At 43.4% G+C, this 23059-nt stretch overlaps 1 protein-coding gene across 13 annotated transcripts in view; it reads left to right on the forward strand.

The window, feature by feature from the left end:
- Window positions 1-23059, forward strand: part of RAD51B (RAD51 paralog B) — a 498432-nt gene that overhangs the window by 360334 nt on the left and 115039 nt on the right. The window contains exon 11 of one of the 13 annotated variants that reach the window (XM_069784191.1): window positions 3564-3598. The exons of the other annotated variants lie outside the window; for them this stretch is intronic. Within the exon in view, the coding sequence (XP_069640292.1) occupies window positions 3564-3586 (23 nt within the window). The 3' untranslated portion in view covers window positions 3587-3598. The remainder of the gene's footprint in view (window positions 1-3563; window positions 3599-23059) is intronic. 13 annotated transcript variants of the gene reach the window in all.

Consider the following 23059-nt stretch of genomic DNA (forward strand, 5'->3'; position numbering starts at 1 on the left):
ATAGTACAAGTCTGCAGACTTACATTAGGCCTTTTGCTCTGTAAGATTGGGCCTACTTTGTCTCTAACAGTTACTAACAGTTCGAAGGCATCTGCCTTTCAGAAGAAGTCTGTAGCAAGAGCAGGGGTTAGAGCTCTGTTTGCTGTAGCCTGTTTCTTTCCCTTCCCAGTAGAGAGCTGTTGATTGCCTTGATTGCTTCTCCATAAGGGATCCTCACTCCTCCATGTTGACATACAGGACTGCAGAGCAGTGTACACATCCAGGATGGGACCTAGAACTTCTCATCTTTAGTCTTTCTGATAAGAGTCAGTGGTCCTCCTTGCGTTTAACTAGGGAAAGACCACAGTCAGTCCTGGAAGCTTTGTTGGTGTCAGCAGAGAAATCCCAGAGTGAGTGGTCAGAGCCTATAAACAGTTCCTGTCCTTAGCCTTCCTCTGCCTGATTCAGTGGCCACGCACTGGCAGACAGTGGGCAAGCTTGTGCTGCTGCTCATCCATTGTGTGTTTTGTAGTTAGAGAGCTCCTGATCCCAGCATTCTTAGGGCTTTTTTTTTTTTAGCAACACTAAACTAATTTGAAGGCAGAACAGAATGAGAAAGCTTTGATCAGGCAATCCGGGGGGGGAGGGGGGCGCGGTTTGCTATGTTTTCTCCATCTATTGAGTAACCCCTGGCAAAAGGAGGGTGATAAGGAGCTAGTGGATGGCTGTGTTCGTAAGCACGGAAGCATGTATCACTACGCCTGCAATACCAGAAAGCATTAATTACAAAGGCATTGTAGACACATGAAAGCCCAGGCAGTGACCTCCAAAGAAGTCCACAGCTTAAGACCAGTGCGGATACAGGCATGGAATTGCCCCTGTTAACCAGGGAGCAGGGAGCATCTGGGCATATCAATGTGTCCTAAGTGATCTGTTAAGGAGTTTAAGGTTCTTTTGGATGTGTTTGGTCATTCAGGCATTTAGAATTGCTGTCACCTTATCGTTGATGGACAGGCAGAGCTAGTCACACCATGATTGTTGCAGTTGTCTTATACCTTCCATTATAAAATCTTGTTTTCATCTAATTATAATTTACCATAGCATTTGAGCCAAAAATGCTTATGTAAGGGACTTGTTTCTAGAAGGTTTTGATGGAAAGTTTCTTCAAAAAGTTTGCACTGAGGCAAAAAGTTATTTTTTTACAAATGACTGAAAGCAACTCTTCTCTTTTTAAGAGGCTCTGTAGCCTCCATTTTTGAGTACAGATTGCACATTATTGATGGATGAATGGGATGTTAGGAGAAAAAAAGAGGAACGATTTTGATTTTCATGTGAAAACGCAGGTAGTGATACTCTAAGCACACTCCAGCACAAGGTCAAGTCCATTTTCTTTTGAAATTTCTTTTTCTAGCCTTTAGGAACTGTTGGGTCACTGGAAGGCAGTACTAGGGAATGGGAAGTTAAGCTGTATGCCCCTGTTCACAGTACTCCTCTGGCATCTTGAAGGAACAAGAATGGGAAGCAGCGAGGAGTAGAACCACAACAGTGATGGGCTGGGAAACTGTTGAAGCAGAATAGTGTGGGAGTGACAGCCACAATGAGGTTTAAGACGGGGAGTGAGATAAGAAGGAGATCCATGTAGGGAGATATAGCTTAAAGGGACTCATCTTCAGACCTTAAATGTACGCTGAGGTTTTTGAATCTCGCTATTTCACTGTTATGTAGCAATTGGCTGACAACATACTTGCTTCATTCCCCTCTTGCCTTTAGAAAGAACGGTGTGGTTCCTATTTGTGCAAGGAGTTAAAAGTATATGTCTTAGATCTAAAGCCATCTGAACCCTAAAAATACCAGCATTTTTCTGTGATGGAATGTTGGGGAGTAATGCAATTTGACATTTAAATTAATAAGTGTTTGACAACACTAAACCAAAACCTGGTATTTTGGCTGTAGGATTTTCCATCTAATACAACTGGAACTCAGTAAATTTTGCAAAAAATGCCATGTACGGCAACAAGTCCAAATCCTGATGTCTTTTCACTGATGGGCCCATTCTGCGGAAACATTGACATCTCATTTATGAATCCTCTGAAAAAAAGCAGTTCAGTAGTTCAATCCAGAGCAAGGGGGATTTTTGGTGAACTATAAGGCAAGAATTCTATCTGAAGAATAATTTAAAATTTAAAGATCCCATTGGTAAAATTGTATCTACTTCTTTAGTACAAATGAGTTCATGCTAAGGGCATCTTTTTACTTTGGTAATAACTACATTTGTTTCTTTCCCTAAGTTTCTTTAAACTTTTGGAGTACTCTTGCATGTAATTTGAGTTTGACCTATTTCTAGCAATCACAGAACTTGCTTCAATCTCCAGCTATTCTGAAATGCTCTGTTTTGGTATTGGCAGCATTTAAACCCTTCTCATCTTTCCCCTAAAACTGGAAACTATCTCTTGATTTGTGAGGGGTAAGGAGTGGCCTGAAATGATAAAATCGTCTTAGGAGACTATAAAATTTATCATGAGATGGAGATCTATTAGCATGTAAAATTTTCTTTGGCTTGATTGCATCTCAAAGTTTACCAGAACATACACGAATAGTTTCTAGTTCTAAGAAGTACGCAGACCTCAGTTTTGCATATGGCTGTCTCTCCAAACCACAAGTCACTAAAGAATGTCAGTGTGATGTTTGGCTGGTTAAAGGAGGGCAGCACTCCTAAAGCAAGCTTGTGGTTTTATCCCTGCAGTAAGAAGACTCAAACGTTAGAGAGATTATTTTCTTTCACATGTATTATAATTTATTTTTTTTCCACAGTCTGAAGTAGCAGCACCTGTGTAACCTTATTTAACTGCCTTCACACATTTTCTTTCCCTAAGCTAATATTCTGCCAATGTGACAAACTTTCCTCTCTTTGAACTGCAGAACACCGTGAAAACTGGTGTTTCTCAGCCTTGTCCAATAATGTCTTCTATGTGCTGTTCTTTGGGAGCTGTCATTTTGCTAATACTGTAAGAACATGACTACTATCAAACAAGACTATCTTACAGGGAAGTTGTTACAACTTGCTAAAAAAAAAAAAAAAGAAGGTTGATGCATATAATAATATATTGTTTGCTCAGCCCTGAGCCTTTCCCAAGCATGGACCATTACAGATAATTTGCTGCTGCTCTTTGATTAAGAATTTTTTCTCCAGTAGACACTATGAAGAACGTATATCCATAGACTTGAATTCAGTGTTAACAGGAGGATCTTGCAGTTGTTTCCTTACCTTTATGTTGACAAAAGTGAAAAATAGTATGTTTTACAACCTTTAAAACCTTTACTATCCTCTGAGGGCCTGGGGGATGTTCATTCAGTTTTTGGCTTCTCAGCTCATTTTGCTAATGAGAAGGCTGGGGTATTTGAAACCTGCATGTAAGTTCAGCAAGGACTGCAGAGGACTGAGACTTGTCACATATTTAATTTCTGTTCACTGGGACACTACAGAAAAATAATGTTACTCACAGTTTGCACGCCAACCAAGGAATCTTGTCTCCATTCCAGTTTATTTTCCACTCACAAGAATATATCCTTTTCTATCTCTACAGTGATGGTAGTTCACAGTAAATGATCTGCCATGTGGGTAAGTGGCATTCAGTTCCTTACTTGCTGCTCTCTGCCATCTGGTGCAATTGCTTGCTATCTGTTACTTCTTATCCAGCCTAACAGAGCTGACTGTCCCTGGCATGGCCTAGAATTGATTTCAAAGAAATGCAGGTCTGTGAAAGGATAGGTGCAAGTTCCTAGCAAGAGGAGGCAATTCATAGCTGAATTCAGTCTTCTTTTGAGTCCAAAATACCTGCCTTCCAGTGACCAGAAAGTCTTATTTTTACAGTGAACAGCCCTTTTGTTAGAGCTCTTAGTAACATAGGGAAGGGAATTTGTTAAAATACTAATTTTCTTTCCACAATATCACTTTAAACACGAGCCAACTCTATGTTTTCCTGAGAACCAATGAGGCTTGAGATTTTTTTTTAATTAAAAACCAGCAAAGGTGGGGTTTGTATTTCCTTTCCCGTAGAATGCATTTGAAGCACCTCTGTCTCCAGCTGGCTATGGGAGCAGAGCCAGCCCATAATGGTTTCAAGCCCAGTGTGTGCATAGGGAAAAGGGTTTTCACCTGATTGATGACTCTGAAAGTATTTGCAGCACAGACTGCTGAAGCTGGTAGCACTGAAGTTGTTTAAAAGTGAAGAGAGAGGAGGTGGATGTGTTTTTCAAAACCTGGCAATTCTTCCCTGTCGAGTGCAGTAAATGGTGCATGAAGGGTCTCATTTCATCTGCTTGTGGGCACTCTGCTCCATGAAACCTTTTGAAGTGGTTGCCAGAGGATGTAGCTGAGATTGGTTGAACTTCCTCGAAGTCCTTTTCCCTGGCCCTACAGCCATTCTTTCAGCTGGGCTGTCAAAAGTTTTGTTATTGAGGCTATCCATTAGGGCTTTGTAGGAGTAGGCCTGAAAGTGAATTGTTCACCATGGTATTGCTTAAGAATGCAAAGCAGTGTGACATTGAAACATCTTCCACAATCTCGGTATCCTTTCCAACTTTACATAACATTTACTGCTTCCCAGGCATCATATTGCTCCAGTTTTAATCTGGATTTCTTAAGAAATTCATAGTATCTCTACCTGATCTGTTACACAATGGCCCCATTGTAATTTCCTTAGGTATGATAACAACATTATTGTCCAGAATGACTTAATCTTTGCTTTAGGGCCTTGTGATCTTGCAGTCATCTTTATAGCACCTCGTCGCTAATGGGAATGCTTCCAGCATTATGGAGAGGGGAAAAGGAAACATGTTTGTAAAGAGTCTGCTCTCAGTCATCACGTGTGGGTAGGAGTGAGGTGTATTATGTTCAAGGTTCACAGGTTCAAGGAGCAGGAAGCAGGACAGGGTGTTAAGCAGAATGTGAAACGGCCCCCAGGATTGCCCTTTGGAGGAGTCAACTTCTTTTTGAGTGGGGAGGATAAGACATCCTCAGGAGCACTTAAGAGTATGAAAAAGGTAGAAGAAATATGGAGACTAGAAAGAGCGGAAGGACACTGAGGAAAGAGCGAAGGGCAAGGTAGCACAGACATTGTTCATTGGGATCTGCATCTGTAAAAATGGGGCTGGATATCTGAAAATGTGTTTTTCTGCAGGTTTTCAGGTTCCTGCTTCTCACCAGCTCAGAAGCTGCATGCATGGCCTGTTTCATGATAGATTAGTGTTTCCGTGTGGAACCGTAAAGCGCAGACATGCTTGAAGATGGGCAGGTGGCAAGAGAAATTATCTGAGCTTTATCAGAAGCCAAAAATTCGGGGAGACAGACGTTTGGTTTCAGTCCTGGGCAGATGCTCAGGTCAAGTCTTATTTTGTCCAAACCACTTCCCCTACCCTTAGGCGTGATATTTTCAGAGTGAAAGGACAGGCAAAGCCCAGGGAGATTCCAGAGCATGGCTTGTTTTGCAGCTGGCTGGACATGGAATTCATCAGCGACAAAGCAAGACTCGCTCTTCTCCTGCAGATACAGCGAGAGCTCGGACTTGTGCACGCACACAGAAGCATGCACACGCATGCATGCGCACACACCAGAACAAACCAGTTCTCTCCTGTCTGCTGGGGAGGCTTCAGTTACAGTATCTGAAGCCAGAGATTTCATTTAAGCCATTCGGACTCTGAGCGCTGTAGCTCTGCCTGCCTCCTTCCTCTCTTAGCACCCAGCCAGAAAAATCCTCCCCCTTGCTTCTCTCCCTTTCCAGCACACACAACACAAAAAGCAAAAACCGACTCAAGCTTGCCTTTGCAGCTGAGACTTATCAGCCAGAACACACACATGTGGGTCATCCATGGGAACTCGGCAAAGTGTTGGATCAACGAGAGCACTGGGGGGGGAGTGCAGGGCAGCGGGAGGAGCAGGGCTAGATTCTTTTTTTATCATTGTTATTATTATTATTGTCTGCTCTTTTAGAAAGGAAAAGGAAGAAAGATTACAGCAGCTTTTCTATTAAATGAAAAGATTAGCATGCCGTGGATGCTTTGCTGGGGCGTGATGAGATTTGCAGCAGATGAGTTGGTTGCTAGGCAATGCTAATGAAAAGCAGGCTTTCAAAACTTATGTGCTGTGTGGGCCCAAAAGTTATCTAGCCTCCCTCCTGCAGCCCCCCACCCCCGCCCCATGCAACCTCCCAAATATTTATAAAATCCTCACCAGGAACAAGAAAGCCAGATGCTGGGCTGGGCTTTTGACAACTCGCTCTGCCTGAGCTGCCTGGGAGACGCACGCACACGTGCACGCACACGCACACACACACACACACACACAAAAACTTTGCTGATTTTCTTTTCCTCCTTATAAAGGCGGAGGTAATTGAAAACAAAACAACAAACTTTAAAAAAAATCAAATTAAAAAAAAAAGCAAAAGAAGAAGAGTGAGTGGTGGCTCCCAAACCAGCTCGGTCTCCAATTCCAGAGTTCAGTCAGAGTTTAGGGCTTGCGTGTGTGCACGTGTGCATGTTGGGGGTAGGTACGTGTTTGTTTTCGATTTCTCTCCATGCGTTTTCAAGCTGGGCTCTAGCTCTTCCCCTCCTCCCGTCCTGCTGCAAGCCTCCTTTCCCTTTCAAGGCCTTCCGACACAATAAGCTTATTTTCCCATGCTCCCTGTGAAAGCCAGGGTATGTGCGTGAAAGCTGCAGCCTCGGAGGACCCTTTTAAATACAGACATTGAATGTTGCTGAAGTTACAGACAGAGTTTCTGCTATTTTTACAAATGACCCATGTCTTGCTCCCCTTCTCAGAAGTATCAGCATTCTTAGATATCTTACCATCTGTCTCTCTCATTTGTTTTTTTTTAGTGAATTTAATGTTAGTATGACAGCCTTGAAGACTGATGTTTGCTGCTTGCTCCATATTCTCCTTATTATTGCTCTGGCTAGCGTGCCTCAATCCTAAAGCAAAGTCCTTTCACATCAGCAAAAAAGGATATTTCCATGGTCAGTTCTTGGCTAAAACTGCCAAAGAGGCAGCATTTAACAAAGTCTAATTCAAAATAATCCAATTGAGTCATATAGCCCTGTCATGAAAAAGCAACACTTTGAAGTTACTGGGCTACCTTGGGCCTCTAGATTGGGCAGGGGAACCTATAGAAGCAGTGCCTCACTGCACTGCCCATTTTGTGTTTCACCCATACCCTGCCCAAGTATATCACGTTGGACATGAAGGGCTGTAGTCTTACTTTAATGCTAGTGTGTATTTTTCATGAATGCTTTTAGGGAGGTAAGAGGTTAGCGTGAATTGGAAACAATTTAAAATTACTCTGAAGAGTGAATATGAGTCTCAGATGGTGGTCCCATAAAGGTAGTCCAAGTTTGACCATTAATGATCTTGGTTGAGGTCTGCAGAAGCCGGTGGCACTTGGCTTAATGAAAACAAGAGCCTGTGGGGGTTTTGTGGGATTTTTTTTGTTTTGTTTTGTTTTAAAACACGCTGGAGCAGCTCTGTTTTTCCTGGACTCTTTCTCACAGATGCCAGTATGAATTGCTAATCAATAAGAAATTCCTCGGGCAGCCAGATTTTGTGGGGCTGCTACAGTGACCTCTTTACACCATATTTCAGATGGCAAAGGCCTATATGTTCTTTTTTTCCTTTTCTCCTTTTTTCTACCATCAGCACTGTTTTAGTCAGTACTACATGGATAGATGAGATACTAAACCAAGTTCCTGATCGTGTGTGGTCATTAAAAATCTCAAAGCATTCCCTCCAGAAGTTAATCTTTCAATTATCAGTTAGGGGAATTCAATTTTGCTTCCATAAATTCTTCTGCTGTTTCAATTAAATAGGGATGGCCAATTGCTCAATGCTTGGGAATACAGCCAGCTGCTGTGCACAGACTGTGGGATGACTATTCAGGTAACGCTCCATTATTTGAAGTAAGAATTTTGGTCCTGCAGGATACATTACAGGATGTGTTAGGGGGTGTGGTAAGGGCAAAGCAACCACGTGCCCTCCCTCCTGTCCTTTGTCAGGCCTAGCAAAATGCCTGGAGGGCTCCACGTTTTTGAAGCCTGGCTCCAGGCGTTCCAAGGCTGCACAGACATGCCTGCGAGGTATTGTTGACCATTATAAAGGGAAACTTATTTTTCACCTTTTTCCTAAGCTGTTGTGTAATAGTGTCAGCAGTGGCCAACTAGAATAAAAAGTGATGTACAACTGCAAAATAGGGGCATCTCTGGAAATGAACATTATCTGATGTTCTATACTCTGAAGTCAAAACCCAGCATGTGCCTTTCCCACACGGTTTTGCTCCCATCAGAGTGGTGTCCTGAAAGCCTTGCATGCGCATGCCCACTGGGGTCACTCCTTGTACTGCATGTCTTTGCAAGCAACCAGTCAAAGTGCTACAAAAATACTTTGATTTGTGATGTTAACAGAATTAGGTGATGAATGTAAAACATGGCCAGTTTTCATTCACATGCGACTGCATTTTTCACTTTTACACTAGCAACTACTGAATTTTGACCAGTCAGATCTTACTAACATGCTGGTCAATAGGAAACCCATTTGATGGTCACCTCTGTGACCTCTGTGCATGCTATACCTTGTATTCATATATGCACATGCAAATATACGAATATATATATATGCATATATTCTAAAAAGAAGTGCTAACCCCTCCAGGAAACAGGAGCCAGACCATGTGATTTATCTACATTTACTTGTGGGAGATAAAGTTGGGATAAATCTGGTAAAACATATTATCCTGTAGGCTTCAGGGTGTTTGATTTGTTTAAAAAGTAGCTGACACATTTCAAGTGTGCAACTGAAAGCATGCCTGATAGCAAACTTTCCTTCATATAAGGCTTGCCTGTGTGCCCGCTGGAGTCAGTGGACTTTCTACGGAGTAAGATAGGGTGCATAATAGATTTGGGGGTAAGTACTAGCGGATCTATGCAAGCAGAGCAGTATTTGCCAATCAAGAGATAGCAAAACGTTTAATTTTTCCCTACAAGAAATGCTGTGTAACTGAAATTTGCTTTGCTGGATTTCTGGTTCCACGACTGCCACTACCATCCCTACTGATTGTTTGGAGAAGGTCCTCTGCAGATTCACACACACTCAATTGATCATGAATGAAGCTAAGAGCAGTTATTAATCTTACTGCCTGGTTGCACTCTAAACCGCCTTCTAATCCTGCCTCTGTTCTCTTAGACAATGAATGCAGTGAGATGAAGGCAGGATCAATGCCAGCATGGAGCTGCCCTTTTTAGTAGTTGTCGTGGCAGGGTTTTATACATCAGCAACAGTGAGTGGTTCTCAGTGTACTGGAGGGAGAAGGGAGTGAAGATGAATTGAAAGGGTCAGACGTCGTGCTCCTGAAGGGATGGCGGAGTCCCATCCTGACTCTTGGTCTCTGGTGAATTTTTGGGTTCCTTGTTTTTAATGACTGACCTAACGAGACATTACAGCCCTCCTGCCCTTTGGAGATCCATGAAGAGCTCAACACAAGCTAAGAAAGGGTGCATTGTGTCTTTGATCCACTGGGCAGTATTTCACAGGCTGGCAGATTTAATAAAATCTCAGAGGAACCTCAGCTCATTTTTTAAGAGGCTTAACATTGAGTTAAAAGTTCCCTTTACTCCTGCATTGTTGGAGACCATTCCCTTCTTGTGTGCTGCCAGAGGACCTGCAGGGAATTGGGGCTTCATGAGCCCAGATTGGTTGTAGGCAGCTGGTTGAGACTGGTTAGAAATCTGCAGGAGGAATAGCGGGATGCAAGAAGCTTCCTAAGCCTTTTTGTGTTTCTCAGTCTTTGAAGTCATCCGGTGCCTCACATGCAGTGTGAAAACTTTGCTCCACACCTGAAAGGAAAACCAAGCTACTGATAAGGCCTTTTGGTCAGTCATTTTCAGCTGCGTGGTATGAAAAATCTATGTCTTGTACCACTACTTCTAGTAATGTTATTTGTACCACTGTCAACATTATGTGAGGATAACTGACTCCACAACTAGAAACATGGACAAGTTCACTATCAAGAAGTCGTCCCCTGATACGGTGTTTATAGAGATAGCCAGAAAGCAAGTATGAAGGTGGAGAAGATCTTACAAACATTGATAAATGGATCCTTGGAGCTTCAGATAGTGCCATAGTTTCTTGTTCAAAGCTGCTAATCTAATGAAAAAAGCAAAAGTTGGGGAAGAAGAGCAGAGAGCCATGCAGGCTGCAAGAGATCCACTCAAGCAGCAAGCTTTCTTTGATGTTCAATGCTTAGGACTAGGAGCATTTGGGCCACAAAGCAAATCACTTTGTGCCATTTTGGAGTGCAGACCTAGAGCAGGTCAAAATCTGAAAACTGATGAGTACTGAAAACTGCAGAGTTTGTTTTTGAACATCTGATCACTTTAACCACTACTCTGCTCACTTCTGTTATTGTTATGGAGGTGCTGGTTGTGGACTGCATGGATAATTTCACAGCAAGAGTTCCAATCTAAGCCATATGTTGACCCTTCAGTCTAACTTCATATAGAACAACTATTGCTAGGAAAATGTTAGTGATTAGTTTAAGGGAGAGAAAGGATTTTGCTTAGATTTTCAAAAGTGCGGGGTAAATACTTTTGAAGTCCCAAGCACTCAAATATTACCCTTTTTTTGAGAAATGAAATACAGGTCTCATGGTATTTCAGTCACCACTAACTCTAAAATAGAATCCTGTACAAACTCAGAAATTCACTGCTAGGTTGCTGCTTACTCCCATGGATGATGCAGGCTGCTGGAGTTTTGGATTTGAAACAAAAAACGGAATCTCCACCCAAGGACTAGTAATTAAAATTTTTATTGTCATTGATTGAAGTTTGGCTTTCTCTGTGGATAAAGGTTTACATACTTTGAGAAGCTTTAACATGAGCAATTAGCCAAAATTGGCACCTGAAATGATTGGAAATGGGGACGGGAACACTCCAAACCCTGCTTTATAAGAAATTTTGCCAACTTATACTTCTCTTGTAATATAGCAGCTGAGGCCCTCCTTTCATTGATCCTTGTAAGATCCAGCAGAACCGTGCTCCATTCCTGCTGGCAGATGCAGATCCTGCAGAGATGAACAAAATACAACCTCCACGGGTAAGATAACTCCTTTCTTGAGAGAAGGCAGCAGAGGGGAAAAAATGCTTTCAGGAAGAAGAAATTGCTGTTTGGAACTGGTATGTCGGGGGGCACTGTTGAATATCAAGAGAAAACAAAGAAAACTAAATGAACTATCACAAAGGAAGAGGCAGTCATGTAAAAGGCAAAGATGATCTGTGAGATTTTGCAATAGCCTCCCGAGGGGAGCAAGGCCTTTTGCTTGAGACATTTAAAATTAGACTGGACAGAGCAATGGAAATTCAGCATACGGGCCCCCTTGGGACAGAATGGATAAGCCACTGGGTCTCCCTTTGCATGTTCCCTTACTCTTTTGTAACTCTTCCTGAATACCTCCATTCCAAATAATCATTTGTCTTCCCTGGACGCCCATCCTGGCTCTCTGTTCCTCCCCTTTTCCCCTTTAAGAAAGGAGCCGTGTTTGATTCATGGTGTCAGTTATCTTCCAAGCTCTGCGCCGATCCCAGGGGTAGGAGCTTATGGGGCTGATGAGGGTAGGAGTGATCAACTGCAGGCTTTCCTGTTGCTGAGCTTGCTGCAGGCCTGACCGTTTTTAAGACTTCAACAGATGTTTCTGCTTAGAAACTATTGGCATCTTTATGGACTGTTTTTTCCATTCTTCCCTCCCGGCCTGTGTCCCAGCAGCAATGAATTATGTAAGACTACATTCTAGCCTTTTCTTTATTAATATTTCTGTAGACGCATCTCTGAGAAGTACATCTACAGTTCTCCCTCATAGTTTTACGTGCGTCAGCTTTCTCTTTGACCAAAACACCCACCTATCCTTAAAAAGACTTACATGCCTTTTCATCCTCTTGCAGATACAGATGCCAAAAATACAAACACTAGAATCCCAGCTCCTGGCTTCAGATTCAAGACGTCTCTCACTGTTCATACTGTGGTCTTAATCAATATGCCTTGTGCTTAAAGGTTAACCCCTTTCTACGGAGCTGCCTTTATGTTTCTCTTACTGCTGGTGCTTAACGAACAGTAATTAATAATAAGTAATGGAAGGAGATTTAGAAACTGCTGCTAAAGCTCAAAACAGCTCCAACAAGCATCATCCCCACCTGGCTTAGTGGTTTAGCTGACAGTTATCAGAAATGAACAAGTTTCAGACAGTCTTGAGTGGAATAAATGCACTGGGCTGTATTATTTGCACTGTTGATAAGCACTTGTAATCCCACAAAATACACGATGTAATGTGTGCAGGGCACCTGATGCAGTCTGGGTAGACTTAAACCTTTTACATTGTACAGCAAAACTTCAAAGCACAAAACTGGCTAGATTAAGTTTCTTAAAAAGATGATGTAAGTAATATGTGCAAGACCACATGCAGATTACTTTAACTCGGGAGACAGAGAAACTTTCTGCATTGGAAAATTTGGCATGGCACCACCAGACTACTACTTGATTTCAGACGTACCGTAGTAGCAGAAATAAGCTCTTTCCTTCTTTGGGAACACACTACTAGAAGGAGACAGAGTAGTCTTAGCCAGTGTGCCACAGCCAAATGTGGGATTTTCATGCAGGCCTATGTCTAGTTATTACAGCAAAGGGTTGCTGTAAATCCTCTTGATGCACTTAGCAACTGAATTCTCACTGGAAGAAAAGCACATCTTTGCCAATATAATGCTCTCATTGTTCACCACCTCAAACTCTTTTTGTGACTCTGCTGCTCTGACAAGGCACAATGTCATTGCAAGTGGTCCTCTTGGCATTTTATCCTTTCATGAATGTAGTGCTGATATAAAACTGCTGAGTAGATGACTTCCTTTTATTTACAGTATATGTATAGTTCTCCAGTAACAGCCAAGAAAGTTCATGTTGTCCTACACAGGTGTCTCTGCACTGGTTTTGCAGGACTGTGAGGGCTAGAGAAAGACACAGTCCTTTCTTGGTACCTTGTCTGAGACTGTCCAGCAAGGGAGGCAGTGATACTGGTGGGTATGATCTGGCTTTGGCTCACTGAGGAGACAAGCTGAACCGGTCATCCCGCCACTGGAGTCCCCCTCCAAAGAGAGTAGAGTGTGGTATTGTTAGTGCAGGCACTGGATGTCGCTCAGCTAGCCTGGGTGGCCTGGGCTCAAAAGAGGGTTCAGCCCTCACTGAAGTCCCCTGCATTTTCCCTCCTGGAAGTAGAGTGGTGAATCTCACCTGGTGAGAGCTGAAACATGTATACAGTAGGAGAATATGAGTTAAACTTTAATTGTCCCAGCCTTTTTCTGTCTTTCAGTAGAAAACCATACTGTAAGGATCGCCAGGTCAGCCAGTCCAGCATCTTTTGTCAGTAATTGGTTTTGTGAGAGAGTTGCATACAGTAGGCACTATGTTAGACAGTGATTTTTTAAGGCTTTTTAGTATTTATTTACTGGAAGATAAGACATTGCTGATGTGAGCAGGTATTTCCCCTGTTTTGAACAGGGAGTGCCATTGCATTTGTCAACATTTTGTCAGCTGATGTAAAGAAGAGACAAGCTCTGTGCCCTAATGTCTTCAGAGAGCTTGACATTGCACAAACATCTTTGATATACATCCTCACTGCTGCCTGGTTTTACTGTTACTGTTATTTTTAAGACCTAGTTCTCTACTGGTGAAGAGAGTCACATAGCAAAATGGAGAGACAAGATCAAGAATTCCTGTGCTTGCTCCTTTAGACTGTGCTGTTTTTCTTAGGAGAGTTTAATTCACTTCAGGATCCAGGAGAGCTACGAGCCAAGCTATGAGCCATTATCCACTAACAAAAATCTGCAATAATAGCAAATGGAGCATGTAAGCTGCCTTGCCAAGGAACTTGATGCTTTCTTTTCTCAGAGGTCTCTGTGCTGAAGGTCTCCCCAGATCTCTCCCTGTTAAATATGAAATCTCCTAGCTCCCCAGGGTCCATGACTGACCCCCTGGCTAATGGCTTTTTGCCAGTGCTGTTTTGTATGGTTATATTGTTGGCTGACACTGCATTTTTACAGTTCAGTTTTGTTTCTCATAGTCTTAGAAGTGGCCATTTTCATTGTCAATAAATACATCTCTTTGCCCAGTACACAGTATTCTCCTGGCAGCTTGGTGCTCGCAGACTATAGGGAGCTGTAAACAACACTGTTTATACTTTCTGCTGATACCAGAACATTAGCATATAAATAGGGGAGAGATTTAAACAGGCTAAAACAACCCCAGCCTGGCCTATTGGGAAGGGCGGACAAGCTGCTTTTCACTCTCCTTGCCAAGGATGTCAACTTTTCTGTGGGACTATTGCAAGAATGAAGGGCTTAGAGAGATGGGAAGCCTTTATCTAACAAAAGAAAGGTCGATGAGCCTTAGAAATGCAGAAATGGACTGAATAACAGTCTGCCTGTTGGGATTTCCTTGTGAGCCCTGTTGGTGTTAGTGTGGCGATGTGGAGGGAGGGAAATTACTTACTTAAAAATCGCCATTGAGCTGTTGGATAAGAGCTTCCTTTAAAGGGGGACTTACAGTAAAGTGTTAAAAATGTGATAATTGCACCTGGAATGAGCATATCGCTTTAGGAAAAGTTATTTCATTTACCTAAAGAAACATGTCATGTGATCTTTAGCATTTTTTTAGCTGCACAGTATTTCAGAAGCATGGTGCAGCCAAATACTAAATCAAATAACCTCCCCTATCTTATCTATCTATTGAATTACTAAAATTCCTCTCACCTTTGGCACCAGTGAGAGATAGGCATGAGTGCTGGAGCTACCATAAAATGGACTGAGTCCTTTTTTCATGCAGTTGAAGTTTGATTTTATTTTTTGTAATAGAATATGTAAAGCAAGGTTAACAGAAGCATAGAGGCAAGGGAGAAAAGAGGTTCTCAGTTAACAGTCCTTTGGAAACCAGAGACCAAGACAAGGAGAAAGAAAAGCCAGAGATGATGTTTCCAGGTGAGAAAGAGGTACTGTGAGATTTTAAATAAAGCTGTCACATGAAGAGTGGGAGTGAAACAGTGAAACAGAACTTATCTGTGCTTAGGATTTGTTGTGGGCTTTATTTATGTGCCTCAGCAGCACATAGACCTTTGGAGATACTTCCATTTCAGGGCTGGAGAGCTTTGGCTGGAGCAGCCACTTGCCACATTCTCCTTCCCTCTGCTGGGAGGAGGAATGTTTGCGATGTCGGTTTTCCTCTTCAGAAGCAATGAAATTTTGTGCCAGAAGAAGAAATTCCCACAAGTGTTTTGTACTGTCACCTTTCTCCTGTCTCTGGAAAAAAATGGTTTCAAAGTTACATTCCCAAAACTGGAAGAAACACTATGATTTGCACAGTATTTACTACACAAAGGTTGCTGCCGGAGTGTCTTGCACAGCCACTGTTAAGTGTGGCAGTGAGAGGGGCACATGAAAAAGAGGAGGAGATGGAAAATGAACCAGCTTTTACTCTATGCCTCTTCCTAGAGCTCTTCATTTGCCACATCTGCATTTGGTCCTCCCAATGCCTTCACTCATGAGCCAAAACAAAGCTCAAATCCTGGAATAACTGGCAGTGATGGTAAAACACAAGTCAAAAGGCATTTTCCAAAACAAACTGCAGTGCGCCTGCAAGCTTGTGCCTCTGCGGTCAGGAGCTAGTGCAAGCAGGAGGCAAACCTGTTCTTTGCTTGGGGTGCGGGTTGCCAGCAGATAAGTCACTGCCTTTGTGGGGGTAGGAATGTCCGATTGCACACTGCTGGGGTGGGTCCATGATAAAAGGAGACATTTCTGCACTGGGGGGTAGTGGATGTCCCAGAAGGGGAGAGGCATTAGGGGTAGAGGGCTGCATAAGACTGTATTTCAGAAAAGGCCGTGATCACAGAGCCACCATGTTCTCCCACAGGATTAGTTGCCCTTAGATTAACCTCATTAGCAGTAATTATAAAGTCTGACACATTTTCCTATCATTATCTCCCCTGTATCATGCCATAGAACATCTTCCTCGTGCTTCTGTCTTTTTATCTATCTGGTAGATTAGAGACCAGAGTTTTTTCACTGTGTTATCTCTCAAGCTTTTTTCCTCCAATGTAAACTGGCACAGGATACATTGCAGTGATCGAAGTTTAGTATCTCGCTTCTGTTGGGCAAATGTGAGATGAAAATGACAGCTAGTTATTGTTCAGAGAGTAACCTTAATACCACTGAGGATAAAACTGTGCTTTGTCTTTGGGTTGGGATTCCAGTCCCATGGGCTTTTCCCAGTCTTTAGTGAGCACGTGCCTGGCAAAACGCTCTCCATCTTGTGGAATTCCAGGGCCTCTGTTGGGAAGGAGGTGGCTAGAGCACCACTTTCCTGGTGGCTTGAGGGAAAGGTTAATAAAGTATGAAGGTGGCCTGTGTTCAAGGCAGGATGGTCAACCAAAGACTTAGCAGGAGAGAGGAGCTAGGAAGTGCATATGCAGCTCTCAAAGTTAGTTTATTTAAAGGATGTGCGTGCCCAAAAGACAGAGCACGGATTCTGTTCAAACCTGGCAAATGTGGAAACTAAGCTGAGATGCTCTTTGCTAGTGTGGGTCTCTAGCACTGGAACAAGAGTGAAAACAAACCAGGGATTGCGGTAGTGGATCTAAGAGAGCTGCTTGGCCATACAGTCCTTATGCTGGATTTAAACATCCTCTGTATCACAGTGGACATTCTTTCTTCTTGCGCCCAAAGATCAAGCAGAATTAAACCAGAGCAACACTTTAGGCATTAAAAGCCCAGGATGTAGAGATGACCTCTGGAATTGAGCTATATTAAATGTTCCCTCCTGCTCCACACACTCAGTTTATGTATATGCAACAAGATTAACTGGAAGTTCGCCCTTCCTCAGTTTAGTTGCCACTTGTAACATAGGCAGGTCCCATTTGGTCTCCCTCAAAAAAAAAAAAAAAGTTGATAGGCCCTGTTGTATATACTCCTCTCACCAGAGGGCAATGAAGTCAAGTCTCTTAGTATAGGACTGTCCGCTATCACATAAGCAATGCTGCCTGTGTGCCAAAACCCAAAGAACACCACCTGACTCGGCAACAGTATTTGAGTAGAAAGGTGGCACTGGGTCAGGGTGACTCCAGCACAACAGGTGGCATACAGATAAGCAGGCTGCCCCAATTGTCCACAAAACAGCATGGGATACCAGTGGGAGGATTTGGCAACAGTCACTGCAGGAGGAACTGGCATTTGCACCTACTTTGCGGGAGATAAACTTATCTGCATCTCAGTAAATCTGCTTCCAAAGTGGCTTTCATAGCCTGCATTAATAAGCCAGATGCATTGCAAAAACAACGGGGTTTGGAGGCAAGACACTTCAATTCAAAGCAATGGAAGTCAACCTGCAGCACAGTTCAAGTGCAGAAAATCTGTGATGGACAGAAGGCCTGCAGGAAGTGAAACGGGAGGAGAGCTGAGCATGAGAGCATGAGCTGCTGCCAGTCCTTGGAGGATTTTAAAGAGGGCTGATTTGAATGGATTGAATCAAAAGTGAATGGAAGAGGCTAACCCATGCAAAGAACTGCATTTGTAATGTCTTCATTTTTTCCGTTACCTTTCCTTATTCTCTGTAGAGTGCTGCTATTGCATCTCGCAGCACTAAGCGGCTCAGCCAAGGACTGTCATTTGGTATTCCAGTCTGACCCAGTATTTTGCAGGGTGCCAATCAGCCACAGTGTAGATGCCTCAACCCTCCCCCCAACCCCAACACACAGAGAAGCATCTATGCAAAGCCTTACAAAGCCTTTCAAATGCCCTGCAAGCGGGACAATGATAGGAGGAAATGAGATCTCTTCTCAGATTTCAAGAGTCCATTTAAAAATTATGCTGTGTGGGTGCTGGGGTTCTCACGAGCAGGCATGGGGAAATGAAACTTTTGCTTTTGGGTACTAGTTTGACTTTGATCCAGGAGGCCCATCACAGCTACTATTTAACGTTTGACTTGGACTGTTGGAGGAGAGTGTGTTTGGAGGGACAGTGACTTTCTGTGAAGCCCTGTGGCGAGGTTGCAGGTAAATTCCAGCCTGTTGGAACAGTCAATCCCATTTCTCATCAAAGAAGGCTGAGAGCAGGATAGGCTACGAAGGATCGTCTCCCACTCCCTCCTGGAGCAACTGAGTGGCATGCCACCTCACTGCTCTTGCTCATACCTGTGCTGTGGTAAAGGATTTCAGAGTCCGGAGCTATCAGTCCACCACCATGCATGAACACAAAACGTGTATTTGCCATAAGAGCGCTGGCCTGGGAAGATGGCGGCTTGGCCAGGCTGAGCTTGGGTGCACCCACTGTGCCATCCCTCCCTCACCACTTGATAAATACTCCGCTCCTTCCCCCACCCTCCTGCCATTTTCCACAGCAGAGAGCAGACACAAGGGGACCCTTTCATCTTGGCACATCCCCGTGCTGATTAATGTGATGCAATGTTCCCACAACACCACTATGCCGGCCATGTAATTAGGCGGGAGATAATGAATGCTTCAGAGACTATTCAGGCAGCAGTGCCCGCCTCCCTGCCGAACAAGCTCCTTTCTCAGCAGTGAAGCCAAGTGGAAGGAGAGGCAGCAGAAATGCCATTGGTGCCGCACTTAATTGTGCAGGAATCAGGGGCTCTCGCGGTAGAAAAGAGAGTAAGGGCTGGTGTGGGAGAGATGGGCAAGTGGGTCTACTCTGGTATCTCGGGGCCAAACTTTTTATTGTGTCTTTTCATGTGTTTGACCTTGTGGCAGGAGAAACCTTAAATGTGCACATCTCTGGCTTTGTATGTGTGTGCCGTTTTTGTTTCAAATCATTAGGGAAAGCCATCATTTAATAAGCATAAGAGTCTGTCTTCTCAGTAACCCAGAGGCAAAGATGCTGGTGCTACTTAGTGGCCTTTGAAATGTGGGAAACACACTGGGGACACAATAGGCTTATTCTCTTTTAGGGGGCTTTACAGTTAAGCTGCTATTGTCTGGCTAACATTAGCAAGAAAGATACTCCCCTTTCTCCCCGACCCCTATGTAGACTCTGAGAAAACAACCAATTGGTTTAAAATGCACTATCCAAATGCCTTCAGATCACCGGAGAATAAAGCCAGCAAGGAGCTGAAAGTCTTGTCTGATCAGCTGGAAGCCAATGAATCTACTGTCAAAGGTCTTAGCAGAAATTCAGTCCTCTGCTCAAATTGCTTTCTGGAGTTTTTTGTCATTTGTTTGTTGATGCAAAATCTTTTTAAACTTCATACCTGAGCACACCAGGTACTAAATGTTGGCACTGCAACCTGTTGTAAGCAACTGGTAAAACTCATCATAAACTGACTTCAGGAGTTATGAAAATAAAAAGGTAACTGAAGTTTTGCGTTAGGCGCAAATCGGCAGAAAACAGCTCCTGGTGATAGTGATGAAGCAGGGAAGCTCAGTTTGTATGTGGATTAGGTTAGTTTCTGAGCAAAAGGTCACCGGAGGGTGGAGTATATCAGAAAGAGCAACTTACAAGTTATAAAATAGAACAATTCATATGCACGCTTATATTTAAGCCTGCTTCACTCCAACAAGCTCTAAAGCCATAATGTGCCCTTTTGTAAATAAGTACGTTCCCAGGCAGAGCCACTGATCACCCTACTGAATTAAGTGACAGACTCTTTTGTGCATCCCTTCTTGAATGGCAAATGGATGCAAGTTATATTATTCTATTGCTTAAACCCATTTTCTAATCAATTTAGTATATAAAGTACACTGCATATCACTGCTGCACATTTTGACTTTGCATCAGACGATACACAGAAAATTTGTAAGCTTTCCTAGTATCTACAGTGTCAAGAAAACAAGTTTCCCTGAGAAGCTTTTCATGTTGCAAAGTAATAGTAGAGTTGTGACCAGAAAAAAAAAAAATTCTGGCAAGGAGAACAGCTTTTACAAAAGAAAATCAGTTCCACTGACATCTTCACAGAGCTACCCAGTGGTATGCATAGTCATGTGCCTCTGTGTCATACAAACACTGCATTCGTTTGTGCCATACCATTGCATCCCAAAGCAGATGCACGTAGTCTCACTGTAACCCTCAGATCATGTGTCATGTCTTTCCCCTCCCTCTGTCACATGCACAAACACGGCCTACAGGCTTTATGTGTGAAACTGAGAAGGGAAATAGGTGACACGTGATGTGAGGGTTATGCTGCTTCTAAAATTGTTGGTCAGCATTTTATTGGTGTCAGGGACTCAAAGGTTAAGAGGCAAAAGAAGTGATATTAGAACTAAGGATCATGGTTGTTACTGCCCAAAACTGAGAAAGAACTCTGTCCTGAAAGCAGATTCAAATGTTTTCCTTCTGACTACACTGTTTGCTGGCAAGGCGTGCTCTAGCACGAACTTAGGTTAGTACTTCTCTCAGTAGCATGATGTCCTCCAGAGGAACGTAAAGTCAGTGTCAGCATTGAGTCTGATTTGTAAACTGTACCTATACTGATGAGTGCCATTCCTATAAATCAGCCAGGCTGATGTAAAGGTATTTGATTCTCTTACTGACAGCTTGAGGCAGCATCCTGTAGCAGCAAACATGTTCAACAGGTTTCAAGAGGAAAGAGCACAAGCACAACTCCTGCAGGATCTATGAGACCAGTTTGCTCTCATAAAGTAAGATATCTCCTTGTGATCTGTTTTTCCCCCTGCCTAATCTGATAGCAAAGCAAATTGCATCAAACTCCAGCACGCACTGCACATCTGGGAGTGGATTTTCCAGTACAAAAGCCATTCAGTCCCCAAGGGTTCAGTGACATGACCTTTCTCAGGGCAACCCGCAAAGAGATTGGCACTTCTAGAATTATGTGATGTTGACAACATCTGGAGTTCAGTTGTCTCTGGTAAAAAAAAAGATGTTTTGCTTCTGCTGGTCACAAATTTCTCCCCAGGTTCACCATTCTAATTTCTGTTTAAAGCTGGATTCAGCCAAGAAATGAACATAAATTTGCTTGGAAACTGTCCCAAAGAATCTGCTATCTGAACTTCAGAACATTTTGCTGCTTTACTTGCTCTTGACAGGCTCTGAAACCCATCCAGATCTCTAGCTGGGATGGAATTTCTTTTGCATCTTTTCTACTGGCCCAAGTGATGTGAGGACCATCCCAGTGAAACCCTGATACTGTAGTAGCAAGGAACCAGGTAAGGGAAGAAGCTGTCTATGTGTCCCTTGCTGATACTATAACAAGGAAGGAGTAATGCAGCCACCTACACTCCCAAATTATGCTAAACCTGGGCCATATTTTGGTCTCTTGTGGCTGTTACAGAATAAACCAAAGGAAAAGTTAGGTAAGAGTAGTGATGCTAAGTAGCACCAAGATCACAGAGCCTTTGCTAACTAGTTGACTTGTTTCTTCATAACTTATGCTGCAGCTTGTGTAGACCAATAGGCTCCTGCAGACAGACAGAATACAGAGTGTTAAGTCAATAGGGTAACGGTTCATATTCACTTTTCATTTGCTGTGCAAGCCCTTTACTCTTAGCTGTTCTGGCAGAGCAATAGGGGTCTACCAGCAGTTTCTGGACTCTTTCAGGGCTGAGGAGTCCCAAGACTGGCACAAGAAATTGAACCAGGAGAAGAGGGCACAGCCAAAGTACTTCTGTTCTCCAGCAACCCTCAGCAGCTAGGACAGTCTTTCGGCACAGCTCAGAGCAGGTGTGGGAACATGTGCCATTTGTGCCAGGCATGCAATCCCAGAGTGCATGGCTGTAGGATGACAAGTTTGCTGGGAAGTGGGAGAGAGAAGGGGGAGCAGCAGGAGGCCTGGCACGGAGCTGAGCTTAGTCCTGACTCTGCACACCAGCTCTGGCATCAGTGTAGTCCTGGCTCTGTGCTCTCTGCCCTCCCATGCCCAGTGCAATACTAGCCACATGTGAAACTCCTGCTGACTCACACCCATGGCCTGGAACAGTCTTGGCTTCGCCTGTGTTCAGTTCTCTGTGCAGCACAGCGTGGTAACGTTCTTGTACAAAATCCTCTCTGCTAAGTGTCGATGTCTATCGCTGTCCTAGCTTTGTATGCATGCCCATTCCCCAGCTGAAAAATGTATTTCTGGCCCACCTACTACTGACTTCTTCCCAGGATAAAAATTCCCAGCATAAAACTTCCCCACTTTAAAAATGAGTTGGAGTACCCTGGACCAGGAAGAGGGCTATGGGAAAACAACACAATGGCTTTAGATAAGCAACCAAGTAACCAGCTGTAGGGGGGGGTACAAAAGGGGGGTGAAAGCAAGCATATAGCCTGCTTCTGTGTTTGCCAGCCACAACAGGCAGCTGTTTTGCCAGTGCTGAGAACTCAGAAATAAGGGAACACTAAAGAGTTAAAAAGGTTTTCAGGGAAGGCGGGCTGGTGAGAGAAGGGGGGAAAGAGGAGGAGCAATCCTCTTGTGCACAGACTTTCCAGAGCCTCCAGAGATCAGTAAGCCCCAGGGAACCGCAGGCCTATGCATAGGATGCTTATTTTTTTTAGATTTGTTTTGATTTAGATGTTTGGGATCTAAATAGATAATGATTTACCCTAAAATTGATGTATGGTGACAGGATATAACTTGTCATAGCAAACAGAACTGCAAGGAATGACCGAAATTCAACCCTCAGATTCAGCCTAAATTTCAGCCTGATAGCAAGGGAATCTTACAGTCATATTTGGAGACAAGCAGTTGTTTGCTCTGAGTCATTAAAATATTTGAGATCTGAGAAGATACCAAAATAGCTCAGACATGCACCTATACGTGTCACACTTACCCACATCTTACTGGTCCCTGGTAGCTGGCCTTTCTCCGGTTTAATTTCATCTCATTACCCAAAGATACGCCCCCTGTGCATTTGTTTTGTTAATGAAATGCTGGGTCTATTGGAATATCAACTCTGTAGGGGTTGCCAGGGTGTATAAAAAAGAACAGCCATAAACTATGTTCATTATTATTGCAGTGTAATGCCAGGTCGGGTACTGCTTCCAGAAAGCAGGAGAGGGAGAA

The sequence above is a fragment of the Haliaeetus albicilla genome, chromosome 5, assembly GCF_947461875.1.
Source record: "Haliaeetus albicilla chromosome 5, bHalAlb1.1, whole genome shotgun sequence".
NCBI classification, from domain to species: Eukaryota; Metazoa; Chordata; class Aves; order Accipitriformes; family Accipitridae; genus Haliaeetus; species Haliaeetus albicilla.